Source organism: Miniopterus schreibersii (assembly GCF_964146895.1).
Source record: "Miniopterus schreibersii genome assembly, chromosome: 10".
NCBI classification, from domain to species: domain Eukaryota; kingdom Metazoa; phylum Chordata; class Mammalia; order Chiroptera; family Miniopteridae; genus Miniopterus; species Miniopterus schreibersii.
The window spans coordinates 73,895,350-73,912,530 of record NC_138110.1 but is presented as its reverse complement, the minus strand read 5'-3'; the positions used below and the strand labels follow the sequence as shown (position 1 = coordinate 73,912,530).

At 39.0% G+C, this 17,181-nt stretch overlaps 1 protein-coding gene across 12 annotated transcripts in view; it reads left to right on the top strand.

The window, feature by feature from the left end:
- DZANK1 (double zinc ribbon and ankyrin repeat domains 1) overlaps nt 1-17,181 on the top strand; it is a 44,609-nt gene that overhangs the window by 4,024 nt on the left and 23,404 nt on the right. For 4 of the 12 annotated variants that reach the window (XM_081149036.1, XM_081149035.1, XM_081149031.1 and 1 more), the window contains exons 3-8: nt 1,365-1,518; nt 4,210-4,324; nt 5,682-5,778; nt 6,807-6,931; nt 9,517-9,602; nt 15,129-15,246. In XM_081149036.1, coding sequence (XP_081005162.1) covers nt 1,365-1,518; nt 4,210-4,324; nt 5,682-5,778; nt 6,807-6,931; nt 9,517-9,602; nt 15,129-15,246 — 695 coding nt within the window. The remainder of the gene's footprint in view (nt 1-1,364; nt 1,519-4,209; nt 4,325-5,681; nt 5,779-6,806; nt 6,932-9,516; nt 9,603-15,128; nt 15,247-17,181) is intronic. The other 8 variants (XM_081149039.1, XM_081149038.1, XM_081149041.1 and 5 more) reach the window with 2 other exon arrangements.

Below are 17,181 nucleotides of genomic sequence, written 5' to 3'. Positions count from 1 at the left end.
TGATAGCACACAATATGGGTGAGATTGTGGGTAAACAGACACTTCCATGAATTGCTGGTAGCAGTGCACATTGTTTCAGCATCCATGGAGGGGAGTTTGGCAATATAAATGCACATATCTTTTGATTCAACAGTACTAGTTCTACATATTTTACAAATCTACTTATAAAAGGCTTTTTCAAGGTTATTCATTACAGTGCTCATAATGGCAAAAGAAAAGAAAGAAAGAAACAGAAAAAAAGCACATTTAGATGTCCATCTGTAGGGGTGGCTGTGTTATGGTTCATCTATATAAGGAGGGAATACGACACAGCCATCACAAAGAGTGAGGACTCTATATACCAATATAGATCAGTATCCAAGATACGTGGTTAAATGAAGAGAAAAATGTGTGGAACAGGGTATGATATGCCAGCTTTGTATAAAAGGAATAAGGGAAATAGGAACATGTACATTTATGCCTCTATGGATATACAGTATTTTTGAAAGGATATTCAAGATTCCATTGATTGCCTTTGGGAAGCTGATGTTGGGAGTGGGAAGGAGAGCTTTAATTATATATCATTTTTTGACATTTTGAATCTTTTTTTTTAATATCTTTATTGATTTCAGAGAAAGGGAGGGAGAGGGAGAGGGAGAGGGAAATAGAAACATCAATGACAAGAGTCATTGAACAGCTGCCTCCTGCACACCCCCTACTGGGGATCAACCCTGAAACCCGGGCATGTGCCCTGACCAGGAATCGAACCGTGTGACCTCCTGTTTCATGGGTCGACACTCAACCACTGAGCCACACCGGCTGGGCGTGACATTTTGAATCTTGATTTATATGAATTTACCACCTTTACAAATTTTCTAAGAAATGTAGGACCAAATCATTTACCAAGTCCAAATAAAATATAAAAGCATTTCTTAAGCAATGCTCAGGAGCAAAGGAAAAATTAGCTACTGCTTTCTACATGGCTGTTCTAGTCTTAAAATAGACCCCTACTCTATTCGTATCAATGCCCTATTGGAGATGCAGAAAATCCTAGTGGTTCAAGAGCATGGGCTATGGATCCAACTTAGCAGAAGTCAAAACACAACTCTACTGTTATTTGACAGAATTCTTAACTCCTCTGGGACTCAGTTTCCTCATCTATAGAGTGGGTATAAAATAAGACCTATCTCATAGGGTTGTACAGATGAAATGAGCATATTCACGAAAGGCACGGTACCTGGTACAGAGAAGGGACTCAGCAATTGTTGTTGGTATTGATTTCTACAATATGTAAAAACTTCTCTTTAAATAACTAACCCATCGGCATTATTCACAGACTTGTTACTTTAGTGTTAAATGCAGTTATCTTGTTTTGGGTTTTTCAGATACCCCAGATGTCAGCATATATTATACCCTGGATGGCAGCAAGCCTGAATTTCTAAAAAGAATTGGTTATGGTGAAAATAATACGTTTAAGTATACAAGGCCTATTACTCTGCCTGATGGAAAAATACAAGTTAAAGCTATTGCAGTCTCTAAGTAAGTTAAGAGCATGGTGATTAAAATAACATAATATAATGACGCTTTCAGTTTATTTATATCTTCCTGTAAGAATCAGTGCTGGACTAGAAGGGCACTAAAGAAAAAATTATTTTTGTTTCAGCACATATCTGTAACTTTTGTTTTTTGTCTTCTGTTGAGGTATACTGTAAAATGCAGAAACCATAAGAGTACAGCTCAATGAAGTGCTTTGTATATTAATACTGTTTTTATTTTGAATTCCACATTCAAATTTCAGGAACCTCTTCAGGGTTTGGGACCTTTGAAGAGATTCATCAGGCTCTGAAGAAAATACTGTTTTTAAGGAATAGCTCTTTTATTCCCCAGGACACAGCCTACAACCACCATGATCATTCTCTATTTTGTATTGATTTAATTGGCCTTGAAAGCTATTGTTGCTGCCATTTGTTGGACATTAGCTACTTTATTCCTTTCTTTGTCCTTTCTTTCCTATTCAGTGACTTTTACCACTTTACCAATATGGAAACATGTCTTAAGCTGGAAACCTTGTGTTGTAGGGAAAAAAACTCAATTGCTTTGCAAGTCTGTGATACAGGAATTCTTTTGTGCAGGTTTGACCACATTTTTGGAACACTTTTAGGCCCCAAACCAATACCTGGCTGGCCCAGGTACTACTTTAAAAGATTCTAAGGCCTGGCCAGGATGGCTCAGAGGTTGAGTGTCACCCCATGAACCAAGAGGTCATCGGTTTGATTCCCGGTTGGGGCACGCGCCCTGGTTACAGGCTCAATCCCCAATAGAGGGCATGCAGGAGGCAGCTGATCGATGTTTCTCATCGATGTTTCTCTCTCTCTTCTCCTCTCTAAAATCAATAAAAACATTTCTTAAAAAAGATTCTCAGGACTCCCTCTGGTGGCTGAACTCCTGCATGACATTTTGAGTTTGCTCAGTGGTTAGAGCATTGGCCCGCAAACTGAAGGATTCCAGGTTTGATTCCAGCCAAGGGCACATACCTTGGTTGCAGGCTTGATCCCCGGCCCCGGTCGGGGTGTGTGGGGGAGGCAACCAATCAGTGTGTCTCTCTCAAATTCATGTTTCTCTCTCTCATCCTCTCTGAAAAGCAATGGAAAAAATATCCTCAGGTGAGGATTAAAAAAAAAAAATTTTTTTTAAAGGCTGACAATATCAAGTGTTGGCAAGTATGTGGAGAAATGAATCCTCAGAGAATGCTGGTGGGAATGTAAAATGGAACAGCAAGAATTTAGCAGTTTCTAAAAAGTTAAATATATACTTACCATGTGACCCAGAAGTTCCACTCCTGTTTATCCAAGAGAAATGAGAGCATGTTCACATGAAGACTAATATGTGAATGTTCACAGCTGCATTATTCATAATAGCTCAAAACTGTAAATGATTCAAATGGCCATCAACTGGGGAATGGATAAACAATCAGTGGTGCATCCATAAAATGGAATGCTATTCAACAATAAAAGTAATACTGATACTGATACATCCATGCAGCAACATGGATGAACCTGCAAAAAGTGAAAGAAGTAAGACAGCTAAGGCTATACTTGTATGATTATATTTCTTTTCAATTTGGGGGGGTTATGGAAGTGTTTTAAAACTGGATTGTGACTATAATTGCACAATTATATAAATTTATTAAATATCATCAAACTATATACTTAAAATAAGTAAATTTTATGGCTTGTAAATTTTACCTCAATAAAACTGTTTTAAAAGGTCAGAATATAGGTAAGCTGCTGGTGCTCAGAATAAATCACCACCAGTTTTTAGAACTTCTTAATTGAAAATAGTTAAGAAGTTCTCATGGAACTTCTTTTGCACCAGAGAGGAACAAGATTAATTGTAAAATATTATGAATAAATTGAAAACATGGTAGTATTTGAGGAATAACATTTTAAATCTACCAGAGCAGCATATATTGTGCTACCTACAGCTGGGGTAAGGAAAATTCCCTTGAGTCGCATGGAATGATACACAGGTAATCCTATTCTTTGTTTTAGAATAGTTTGAGACTTAAAGTATGAAATCTTTATGGTGAGTATGGTAGGTAGTCTCCAAAAATGCACCATGCCTCCCAGTGGAGTCCCTCCACTGGGCTCTGGGCTGGCCCTATGACTTACTTTTGACCAATAGAATGCTTTAAAAATGATGCTAAGGCTAGATCACACAAAGTGTTGCAGTTTCTGCTCTGGTCTCTTGGAACAAAAACACTAGGTGAAGCCACCCACCATGTAAGAAGTCTGACTTCCATATTGTAAGGAACCCCAAGCTAACCACCTAATCAGAGAGGCGAGGTGGAGAGGGGAGGGGAGAGAAGGGAAGAAACCATTTTGGGCATCCAGCCAAGTTGACCTTTCAGTTGACTTCAGCCCCAACCAATATCTGACTGCAACCACGTGAGAAATCACAGGCAAGAGCTACCCAGCTGACCCTGGTTAACTCACAGATTTGTTTTAAGACAGTATGTTTTGTAGTGGTTTGTTACAAAGCAGTAGATAATCTAAATTAGAATAAGGTAAAGAAAAACCATAGAAATTGTATTTTGATTTCTCCAATTTAAAATATAATACATTTAGTAGCTAGACTAAGGGACTTTAATAGAGTTATCTTAATTGCTAGCCAGCTTCTTTGGAATCTTTGTGTAATACACAGACTTTTTCTTTTTAAAATAATTTTCAGAGACTGCAGACAGAGTGGCGTTGTAACAAAGGTGTTTCAGGTGGACTATGAACCACCAAACGCAGTCTCTTCAGAAGACAGTGTTGAAAACGTTCTCGAAGATTCTTCAAAACAGGCAAGTAATGGAATTATAATACATTCAGACAGTCACCACAGTCAGGATCTTATGATTGAGGTCATTGTCAGCCATTGCAAAGTATCTTTGCTGATTTTCCCCCTGTGGTCAGTCTTCTACCCTGCACATTAGAAATTCCCCCTATCATAACTGCCCATGCTCTAGTTCCTCAAGGACTCCCCCTTACCTATTGAAGAAACAGAAACCTTTAGCCTGGCATCCCAAGTGATCAGTTTCTGTCCTCAGTCATCCTTTCTTGCTTTGTGACTCCCCTGTATATACTCCAGCCAAACTAAACTGTGTTTTCTTTGTTTTATCACTGCTCCCCTAGCACCCAGACCTTCTCCTTTTATAAAATGCTTTGAATATTGATTACTTTGCTCCTTGTCTATCACCCGGTTGCACAGTAAGCTCCAAGGTGGCAGAGAGCATGTCTGCCATACTGAATTCCTTGCACAGGGCCAGGTAGGAGAGGGTGGTGAGTGTGTATTTGTTGAATAGATGCACCAGGCTAGTAGAGAAGTCCTCAGTGGGCATAGCCTTCTGTTATGTTGAAATCTTCATTCCCAAATAGCTGCAAAGCCTCACTTTGGAGAGTGAAGCAGACGTATCTAAAAAGGACATTTGAAACTTCAGACCCTGGGTTGTGGGCATCAGTGAGACAGATCCAAGGTTCAGAGAATGGGCCAACCCATGGTAAGGCAACCAACTAAAGAGTCTGTCACAGAGGTCTTATTAGGGGTGACATAAAGTTTTCTGGGGAATCTTTTCAGCCCAACAGTGGACCAGAGGCCAGAGAGAAGGCTGTGGGACCAAAGCAGTAGGTGTAGGCAGAGTGTGGCGCTCAGGTATGATCAGGGAAGGGACCTACACTGGGGCAGCAGCAGCCAGCCTACATGTCTCAGCAGGTGCTCAGGATGATCAGGCATAAGAGACTGATCCATGGAGAAGAAAGCCCAGACAGGAGTGTTAAGTACTGTACGTGGGCAGGTAGTGTACCTAAGTCCTATCTTGGTCTGACCCCACCCTGTCTTTGCCCCTGGATCTGGTGGTCCCTCTGTTATTACTCAGACTCCCATAACAGTAACATCCTGCCTATGTGTGTTGCTACCTGCCTTTCATCTTGGCTACTTGACCTGGTGGCTTACCAACCAGACAGGCTGCCAACCGAGCAGCCCAGATACAAAGCTGTGTGTTTCCAGAGTAAGGTAAGGCAGAGGTCACTTTGTAAAAACTACTGGAAATCCTCTCAAGTAGGGAGTACATGCTATGACCCTGCCTCTACCAGGTAACTTTTGATGTTCACATTCTAAGTGGGCCTAATTAAATTATTGACATGCAATCTTCTCATTCCTAGGAACTGAAAAACGGGTTTGTTGGACCAAAACTAAGGAAGAAATCTAAGAGTGCTGAAAATAAACTGGGTTGGAATGTTAACCGTAGGAAATTTCTAGGTATGACCTAAGAGAATGAGGGTAACATTTAGTATTCTAAACCCCAGACAGGGTCACAGCTTACTTTGTCCGCAGAAGGGTCGGAATAAGAAACACTGGAACTGTAAAGCAAGCTATAATTTGAGATTGATTGATTTATTTTTTCACTGTCAAATGATCTTTAATTGAAACGTATTCCTTTGTAGTTCTTAATTTGAGTTTTAGTGCTGCCTTAGCTAATGGCTTATCCATGAGGGCTCATCGTGAAGCCCAACGAAGTCAGGTTTCTGACTCCTTGTCACACGCCAGAGGACCCGTGGATTGTATCGCCAAACAAAGGAAAAGATAGTAGAGGGTTTGGGGGAAGAGTGGAGTTTGGGTGAAATGTAAATGAAAGCAGAGTGTTTAAAAGGCTCAAAGCACAGCAGGGCTGAGTGAAGTGGTCACCTTCCGGAATGGACTGCCTAAGGGAACCAGTGTGCTGTTACCTTGGAAACAACAAAGATAAATGCGACTGCTGTGCTCAGAAACCCTCCTCTGAAGCTCTACACCAGAGCTGGAAATTAAGGCTGCTTGTCTATGTCATGGTGACTTTAGGTCCTCAGGCAAGAGTCAGATGTTTCATTCTTACTGATATGATTTGAAATAGCAATTTCTGAAAACCTGATTTTTAGAGAACAAGGTTTCTAGGCAGGTCAGGAACAATGTCACTCAAAGGGGGTGCTGGTAGGACATTTTACTGCTGCACTGTGTCCCGGGAAGAAATATTTCCTTATAAACTTGCAGTTGGATTTATCTATTTTTCCAGCCTGATGTGAAGTGTTTTGGAATGTAGCAGGGCAGATTTTCATTTTCTCAGTCTGGGCTAATTTTTTTTCTTTCTTAGTGCTCATTCCACTGAGTGGGGGCATCTTTATGTAGTTGCTACTTTAGGGAAAGACTGTGATGACAGTGGTCCCTTATTAAAAGGTTTGTAACTACGAAGATGTATATGCATGATTACATGTATAATTACAGTTGTTCACAGAATATTTTTGATGTAATTGTAGACCTCGAGGTAGGTGAAAGAAGTGAACCTAAAACACTGAAAGATCTTCGCTTCTCAGACGGTCCTCTGGAAATGCCAGTTTACCGTGAAGAATCCCGTTCTAGACCACCCACCCGCCAGTCCCAGGTAACTTCTAAGGAAAATCTTTAGGATACTAAATATCTACTGCCTTTTAAATGTTTCCCATGAAATACTTTAAGGCAGTGTTTCCTAGCCTTTTCACCATGTGCCAGGAACTGTTCCAGAGCTGGGAATACTGTGTTGGACAAGAAAGTCTCCTGTACTCATGAAAGTTACATTTTATTGGGGGTGGGGGCAGGCAGATAATAAATATGTAAATAATCAAACAAAACTTTTAAAATTGTGATAAGTATAATGAAAAAGATACCACTGGGTTATGGGGTAGAGCAGTGATTCTCACAGTGTGGACCTCATCACATGGGAACTCATTAGAAATGCAAATTATCAGGCCCCATCCCAGACCTACTGAATTAGGGACTCTGGAAGTGGGCCCACTAATCTGTTTTAATTAACCCTTCTGATGCACACTCAAGTTTGGGAACCACTGGGATAGAGAATGATCATGAAGGAAGAACAGTATTCTAATTTAGGGTAATAAGAGAGGGCTTCCTTGAAAAGACGGCATTTGAACTGAGCCTTCAAGATGAACAGAAGCCAGCCCTGCAAAGATCTTGGCAGCAGTAACAAGTACAGAAAAGGAGGGATTGCAAGGAGGCTGCTGTGGAGAGCAAGGTAGGAGAAGAGGTGGGAGAGGTAGACTGGGGCCAGAGCATGGAGAACTGGGGCTCTCGAACATCGCTGCACATTAAAATCACCTAAGGGGTTTCAAGCCAATCCCAGAAAGCCAACCTCAGAAATCCTGATTTAATTGGTCTGGTGTGGGGTTTGGGCATGGTTTCATTTATTTATTTATTTTTAATTCACCCACAAGTGATTCTAATGGGCAAGCATGATTGGGAATCACAGATGCTATCAGTGAGTCCCATTGTAAGGAGTTTGCATTTTCTTCTAATTGTAAAGGGAATACATTCGGACCATAAGACATGATCTCATTTACATTTAAAAGAAAAGGAGAGGGAAAAAGTTTTCTCTTTGGCCATAGAATGGAGATTAGGCTGTAGAGGAATTAGAAGGGAATATCATTTGGGAGGCTTTTGCTTCAGGTGAAAGATGAGGGTGGTTTGTACCAAGGTTGTGCACGTGGTGATCACAGGAGGCAGTGGGAATCCAGATGTGTTTTGGAGGTAGAGCCGACAGGTTTGGCTGAGGGATCAGATGGATCAGATGATGGAAAAGGAAGTCACGAGTGACTCTCAAGGTTCTGCCTTGAGCATCTGGAGGTGATGGTACCATTAATTGAGATGAGGAAGATGAGGGAGGAGCATGTATTCAAGGGCTCATTAGAAATTCAAGTGGAAGCCATGGCTGGGTAGCTCAGCCAGTTAGAATATCGTCTTGATACACCGAGGTTGTGGGTTCAATCCTCAATCCGGGCGCATACAAGAAGCAACCAATGAATGCATAAATAAGCGGAACAACAAATTGATGTCTCTCTCTCTCTTTTTGTCTCTCTCAAAATCAATAAATTTTTTAAAAATTCAAGCAGTGTTAAATAGACTGTTGGCCATGCAAGTTCAAACCCAGGTTAGAGGTCAGGGCTGGAAATATATATGTGTGGAAATATTTAATATGGCATATTGGCAAAAGTAGGTTTACAGTTGTTTCTACAGGAAATACAATAATAAAAAAATAATAATCCAAGGATAAACTTCGTTTTGCATATTCATAACTGTAAACCTACTTTTGCCAAGCCCTGGATAGATGGTATTTAAAGCTTGGGTCTCTATGAGATCACTTGCCAAGGCTGTACAGAAAAAGAAGATAGCACAAGACAAAGCCCCTGACTTAGAGGTTGAGTAGAGGAGGAAGAGCCTGAGAAGGAGGAAGAATGGGGAGAAAAGCCTAGAGAAGAAAGGGTTTCAGGAGAAGGCCATGGTCATCTCTGTCAGATGTTACTGGGATTCAATTCGACAAGGACAGGGACTTGCCCGTTGGATTTGACAAGTTGGAGGTGACTTATGACCTAAATAAAAGCTATGTCAGTACATTTTTTACCATATAACACAGGGAGGATGCCCTTAGGTCAGTTGCCAACTACTGCTACTATTGCAGCAATGTGATTCTTCAGTGTTTCTAAAAGCCTACTTAGAATTTTGGCATCTAAATGCAGCCCAAGAGCTCTTGCTCTCTTGTCCTCCAGTCTGAGCCCCAGGTGGAGCGTACATGGAGTCACATTTTTTTATCCAGACACAACTGCTTTATACATATATATATTTAATTAATTTCAGGGAGGGAGAGGGAGATAGAAACATCAATGATGAGAGAGAGTCATTGATCGGCTGCCTCCTGCATGCCCCTTGCTGGGGATCGAGCCTGAAACCTGGACATGTGCCCTGACCTGGAATTGAACCGTGACCTCCTGGTTCATAGTTCAATGCTCAACCACTGAGCCATGCTGCCTGACTAATTTTTTAATGGTGGGTACTAGGATAATCATTTCTTGTGACTTCCTCAATCATGGCTTTTAAAGGGTGGATTCTGGATGTAAGACACAATATTACAATTAATTTTTAATGACATTTTACTATACCACAGCTTTTACCATGGTTCTGTTATATTCTTAATTTTAGTTCCCTAGTTTTGCGCACATAAATGGCCATACAAGTTTGACAGCCACGGAGATCATGAGAATTCAAAGGGAGACAGACTTTCTCAAGTAAGTAATCTCATTCCCTTTACTATTTCTTAAATCCTTCTGAGACATGTTGGGGTCAAAAAGAATTTAAGGATGGAGCATAATGGTGTTTGCCCACCCTTAACTGTTTTTTATTACATTTTTACAGATTTTAAAGACATAATTGGCATACAATAAACTGCATTTATTTAATGAGTACAATTGACATATGAATATAACTTTGAAATTATCACCACAGTCAGAAAATGAGCAAATCTGTCTCCTCCAAAAGTGTGTACCTTTGGAAACTTCTCTCTCATGCTTTTCCTTTTCCCCAGGCGACTGGTGATCTGGCTCTTGTCACTGTAGATTAGTTTGCATTTGGTTCCACATGTAAATAGAAGGATTCAGTATGTACTCCTTTTCTTGCCAGCTTCTTTAACTCAGCCTAATTATTTTGAGATTTGTCCATGTTTTGCCTGTATCAAACATTTATTTTTTTTCTTTATTTTTATTATTGACTTGATTACAGATGGCCCCATTTTTCCCCCCTTGGCTCATCTGGACACAGACCCTGCCCTCTGCCCCCGCACCCCCACCCTTTCTGCTTGCCACCACCACACTATTGTCTGTGTCTGTGAGTTATGCATATATATTCTTTGGCTAATCCCTCCACCTTTTTTCGTCATCCCCCCTTCTGCCTCTGCCCTGGAGGCTGTCAGTCTGTTCCATGTATCCATGCCTCTGTTTCTATTTTGTTCGTCAGTTTATTTTGTTCATTAGATTCTACATATAAGTCAGATCATACGGTATTTGTCTTTCTCTGACTGGCTTATTTCACTTAGTGTAATAATCTCCAGGTCCATCTATGCTGTCACAAAAGGTAAGATTTCCTTCTTTTTTAGAGCCGTGTACTGTACCACTGTGTGAATGTCCCACAGCTTTTTTATCCGCTCACCTACTGATGGGCATTTGGGCTGTTTCCAGATCTTAGCTCTTGTAAATAGTGCTGCTATGAACATAGGGGTGCATATATTCTTTTGAGTTGGTGTTTCAAGATTCTTAGGGTATATTCCCAGCAGTGGGATCACTGGATCAAAAGGCAGTTCCATTTTTAATTTTTTGAGAAAATCCATACTATTTTCCACAGTGGCTGCCCCAGTCTGCATTCCCACCAACAGTGCACTAGGGTTCCCTTTTCTCCACAGCCTTGCCAGCACTTGTTTGTTGACTTAGCCATTCTGACAGGTATGAAGTGATATCTCATTGTAGTTTTAATTTGCATCTTTCTGATGATTAGTGACATTGAGCATTTTTTTCACATGTTTATTGGCCATCTGTATGGCCTCTTTGGAGAAGTGTCTATTCAGGTCCTTTGTCCATTTTTTAATTGGATTGTCTGTCTTCCTGTTGTTGAGTTGTATAAGTTTTTTAATAATTTGGAAATTAACCCCTTATGTATCATTGGCTGATGTGTTCTCCCATAAAGTGGGTTCCCTTTTCATTTTGGTGATGGTTTCTTTTGCTGTGCAGAAGCTTTTTAGTTTGATGTAGTCCCATTTGTTTATTTTTTCCTGTGTTTCCCTTGCCGTAGGAAACGTATCAGCAAACTTATTACTACAAAAGATGTCTAAGATTTTACTACCTATGTTTTATTTTAGGATTTTTATGGTTTCAGGACTTACAGTTAAGTCTTCTATCCATTTTGAGTTTATTATTGTGTGTGGTGTAAGTTGGTGGTCTAGTTTCATATTTTTGTATGTATCTGTCCAATTTTTCCAACACCATTTATTAAAGAGACTGTCTTTACCCCATTGTATGCTCTTGCCTCCTTTGTCAAATATTAATTGACCATAAAGGCATGGGTTTATTTCTCTGTATGCCTGTTCTTGTGCCACTCCTTTCTCAAGACTAGTTTTTGCATGATGTGTCTTTCATTCTTTTTTTAAAATCTTTGTTCGTTTGTTTGTTTTTGTTAATACTCACATGAGGATATTTTTCCATTGATTTTTTTAGAGAGAATGGAAGGGAGGGGGTGACACACAGACAGGGAAACATTGATGTAAAAGAGACACATAGATTGGTTGCCTCCCGCATGCACCCCGACCAGGGCCTGGGATTAAGCCTGCAATCGAGGTACATGCCCTTGACTAGAATGGAACCCACGGCCCTTCAGTCCCAGGCCAACGTCCTAACCACTGAGCCAAACTGGCTAGGACTATCTTTCATTCTTTAGCTTTTAACCTATTTTTATCTTATTATATAAAATTGTTTTTTTTTAAAAATAGGATATAGTTAAAAATTGCTTTGTTAAAAATTGTACTTGACAATCTCTGCATTTTAATTGAGATGTTGAGAGCCTATTTATTCTGATTATCGATATGTTTGAATTTATATAAGCCATCATGCTATTTGGTTTCTGTTTATCCTATTTATTCTTTGTTGCCTTTTCTTTTTTTTTTTCTTCTGCCTTCTTTTGGATTAATTGGTATGTTCCATGATTCCATTTTATTTTGTCTCCTTTGTTGGCTTATTATCTATACCTTTTTTAGTGGTTGCTCTAGAGTTTATAATATATGTACATTTTTAACTTATCATAGTCTATCTTCAAGTAGTGTTATACTACTTCGTATATAGCATAAGAATCTCTGACAGTATATTTCCAACAACTGAATACCAATAGCTTTTGTGCTATTGTCATACATTTTATTTTTACAAATATTATGAACCCCCTTAATACATTATTACTTTTAGTTCATATAATCAATCATTTTTTGAGGTCCTTTATACTTTTTTATTGTGGTTAAATATGCATAAATAAAAGCATTTTAATCATTTTAAGTGTAAAATCTCATAGCATTAAGTACATTTACAATGTTATGCAACCATCTCCACTATCAATTTCCAGAACCATTTTGTCATTCTAAACAGAACCCCATTCCCATTAAACAATAGCTTCCCATTACTCCCTCCCTCTAGCCTCTGGTAATCTCTCTTCTACTTTCTGTTTTTATGACTTTGTCTATTGTAGTAACCTCATGTAGGTGAAATCAGACAATGTTTGTTCTTTTGTGTCTTATTTCGCTTAGCATGTTTTCAAGGTTCATCCATGTTGTAGCATGTGTTAGAATTTCATTCCTTATTGAAGATAAATAATATTTAATTGTATGTATGTCCCATATTAATTGTATGTTTGTCCATTCATCTGTTAATAGATATCAGAGTCATTTCCATCTTTTGTCTATTGTGATTAATGCTGTTATGAACATTGGTGTACCAAGTATATGTTTTGAATCCCTGCTTTCAATTCATTTGGGTATTTGCCTAAGAGTGGAATTCCTGGATTATATGGCAACTCTATGTTTAACTTTTTGAGGAACTGCCAAACTGTTTTCTGCAACAGCTGCATTATTTCATGTTTCCATCAGAAACGCACAAAGGTTTCAATTTTTCATACTCTCACCAACATTTTTCATTTTTCTGATAATAGCCATTCGAATGAGTATAATGTGGTATCTCATTGTAGTTTTGACTTATATTTCCCTAATGGCAAGTGATGTGGAGCTTTTTGTCATGTGCTTCTTGGATATTTGTATATCTTCTTTGGAGAAATGTCTATTCGAGTCTTTTGGCATTTTTTAATAGGTTGTTCGTTTTTTAAGTTGTACGAGTTCTTTATATACTCTGCACATTGATCCCTTATCAGGTATATGATTTGGAAATATTTTCTCCCATTTGTAGATTGTCTTTTCACTCCCTTATTAGTGTCCTTTGATACACAAAAGTTTTTAATTTTGATCATGTCCCGTTTATCTATTTTTTCTTTTGCTGCCTATGCTTTTGGTGGCATGTACAAGAAATCATTGCCAAGTCGAGTGTCATGAAGCCTGTCCTTTATGGGTTCTTCTAAAAGGTTTATATATTTACCTCTGACATTCAGGTTTTTGATCCATTTTGGTTTAGTTTTTGTAGATGGTGTAAGGGTCCAATTTAATTCTTTTGCATGTGGGTAATCCAGTTTTCCTGGCACCGTTGTTAGAAAGACTGTCCTTTCCTCATTGAATGGTGTTCACACCCTCACCAAATGTCAGTTGACTATACATGCAAAGGTTTATTCCTGAGCTCTCTACTCTATTCCTTTAGTTCATATGTCTGTCCTTATGTTAGAACAACACTTCATTTATTAGTTAGCTTTGTAGTAAAGTTTGAAATCAGGAAATGTGAGTCATCCAACTTTGTTGTTCTTTTTAAAGACTGTTTTGACTGTTTGAGATTCCTTGAGATTCTATATGAATTTAGGATAAGTTTTCTTTCTGCAAAAAAGAACGTGATTGAGAGTTTGATAGGGATTGCATTGAATCTGTAGGTTGCTTTGGGTAGTATTTTCATCTTAACAGTACTAAGTCTTCTGATTCACGAATACAGGATGCCTTTCCTTTTATTTATGTCTTTTTAAATTTCTTTCTGAGAAGTTTTGTAGTTTTCATTGTACAAGTCTTTTACCTCCTTGGTTAAATTGATTCTTAAATATGTTATTCTTTCTGATGCTATTATAAATGGAATTGTTTTCTTAATTTCCTTTTCAATTTGTTCATAGGAATACAACAGATATTTGTGTGTTGATTTTTTCATCCTACCACTTTTCTAAATTTCCTTAGTAGTGCTACTGATTTACGTCTGTGTGTGTTCTCTAGGGTTTTCTACATATAAGATCATATCATCTGTGAACAGAGATAATTTTACTTTTTTCCTTCCTGTTTGGATGCCTTTTATTTTTCTTCTTGCCTAAGTGCTCTGTATAAAACTTCCAATATTATGCTGAATAGAAACAGTGAACGTCAGTATCCTTGTCTTCTTGTTGACCTTAGAGGAAAAGCTTTTGCTCTTTCCGCCACTGAGTATGGTGCTAGCTGTGGGGTTTTTATATGTGGTCTTTAGCATGTTGAGGATGTTTTCATTTGTCCCTAGTTTATTCAATGCTTTTAATCATAAAAGGATGCTAAATTTTGTCAGTGCTTTCACTTTGGCTGATATTCAGAACTCAGGTAGGTACGTGAGGGCGAAATGACGAGATTCATCTGGCCAGGTGCTGCTGGGGCAGGGTCTTGGAACTCTAACCAGGTAAGTGAAGACAAAGGCAGAGCTTAACTGACAGTGACCCTCCAGAGTGTCACACAGACTAGGCTCAGTTCTCAAGTAGGAAGTAAGAAAATTGCAGTGTAGACATTACTAGAATTCCCTAGGCTTATTCTCACAAATCCAATGCCAAATCCAATGTGATAGGACAAGTCCGAGTCCCACTAGAAGTGGGATCAAGGCTGCTGCTAACTTCAGCTGCTTCAGGAAGTGAGATGGCCTTGTAGGTGAAGGGAACCAGTGGTTCCAGCTTGAGGCCACTTTGTAATAAAATGACTAGGGAACTTGTTCCATAGCCTTTGAGAGTGTTTTGCTTTTTGTTTTGTTTTTAATTTTATCTTTTAAAAATTCTTGAACACTTTTAGATTTCCACCAGGCTTCTTAATGTGAACCCATCAGAGCGTGGCCAATCAGGAACCTCTTCTGTTGTAGGTGTGCCCAGTGCCTCGCCCCCCGGCCAACTGATCCGTTTGTTCGCTTCTGTCAAGATTGTGGCTTTCCTGTCTCACCCATGTTTGGTTGTCGTCTCCCACCCTCAGAAGGAGTTCAGGTGAGCAGCACAGTCCTTAAAAGCTTCTTTCATTGGTTTATTTTATCTTTATTTGCAGCAGTAGCACAGTACCTGGCATACACAAACCACAAACATAAATACTTGTTGAAAATATTACTGGCAGGTTAATCTCTTACTGTCTGACTCCTTACTTAGGAATGAAGAAACATGCTTGCAAAGCCATTTTTTTTGGTATGTGGCCTTGTAGAAGTGCAGGCTCAGAAACAGAGTGAAATCTTATTGTTTCAATGATGCATGCATGGATAAATATAAATTTCCTACTTATGTGATATTTCTGTTCATAACCTGGGTACAATAAGGAAATATATTCTAGAAATAAGTGAGATGTATGAATTACAAGTCTATATGTAGTCATAAGATACATCATTCTGTCCGAAGAAGCTGTTTATATAGGCTATAGATAGATCAGTGTATCTAAATTTAAAAAGTTTTAGCCAAGTATAGATAATAATTGATGTTATCCTACCACTAAATTTGCAGTTAGTTAGAAAACATACTTGGCTCATTAAAAATCGATGCCTCCACCAAAATGTATCCATCTTTTATGTACTTGATACTTTGAGGTTTGGGGGGGAATAAAAGGATCTGTGAAATGACCATGAAAGTGAAACTCAAAGATAGAACGCATGCAGACATCTCCGGTGGGGAGGGTGCTGGGGCTGGGAGTGGATGGATTGATCAAAAAAGAGAAAGAACTTATGGACACTGAGAACAGTGTGGTGGTTGCAGGGGTAGGGGGATGGGCGGAGGTGGAAGGAGAGTATGGGGATAAATGGTGATGGGGAAAAATCAAAGGAAAAAATAATAAAATAAAATTGAGTTATGACTTCAAGTAAGGGGTCAGATGTTAAATGGACATGTTGTAGAAGTTAATTTTGTTTACTTCTGTGATATGTTTTGGACTCCTTGGAGGAGATAATACAACAAATAAAATACTAACAGGTCCCATTGGTTTGAAATGGTTCTTTTAAAATAATTTTTCTTTTTTGAGATTTTCTATTTTTCAGACCATTGTTATCATACTTTCTTTAATTTGACATGTGGTTTCCTTTAGTTCTTTGAACATTTTTATAACATCTGTTCCAAAGACTTTACCTGCTAACCCAACATCTGAGGATACTCATAGACAATTTCTATTAACTGTTTTTTCCCTTGAGTATGAGTCATATTTTCTTGTTATTTGTACGTCTCATTGATTTTTTTAAAATTTTGTACATTTTAGGTAATATAATAATTCTGGATTTTGACTTTGTCTCCTAGTGGTAGTGTTTTATTTTTTACTTGCATTAAATCTTTCATGTCTACCTTCCCTGCAATTTCCAACCACTGATATCAGGATTTCCCCCCCCTTATTTTTAGTTTTAAGCCTGGGGTCACCCCTGGGTGTACATAACTTAGTGTTAAACTGAAGATTGGCCAGAAATTGTGCTCAGATACCTTGGTACAATGAGGCTTCCACTCTCTGGTGATGGGTCTATGTGTGGGCTAGGTAGAGCCTTCAAACTTCAGGCTGTTTTCAAATCTGCCCCAGCTTTTACTGTATGCTGAACTCTGTTGTATCTCCATGTACAGCCAGGGCTGTATAGGTGGCGTGGACCCACTCCCATTTATGTTGCACATGTGCATAGCCTCCAGTCAACTAAAGATACGTGAAAAGCTGACTGGAGTGATATGTCTACAAGCCAAGGGAAGCTTGAGGCTACCGGAAGCTAGGAGAGAGGCATGGAACCTTCCCTAGAGCTTCAAAGAGAGTGTGCCCCTGCCAACACCTTAACTTGTCCCATAGGGTTGACTTCCTAGAACTCCCTGTTAAATTCCTGGCTGCTTGCTGGTCCACTGATTGCCCTAAACAGAACCACAATCTCAAAATAGCAGAGCCACTGACCTTCTTGCCACTGAGATTATAACCTTAGA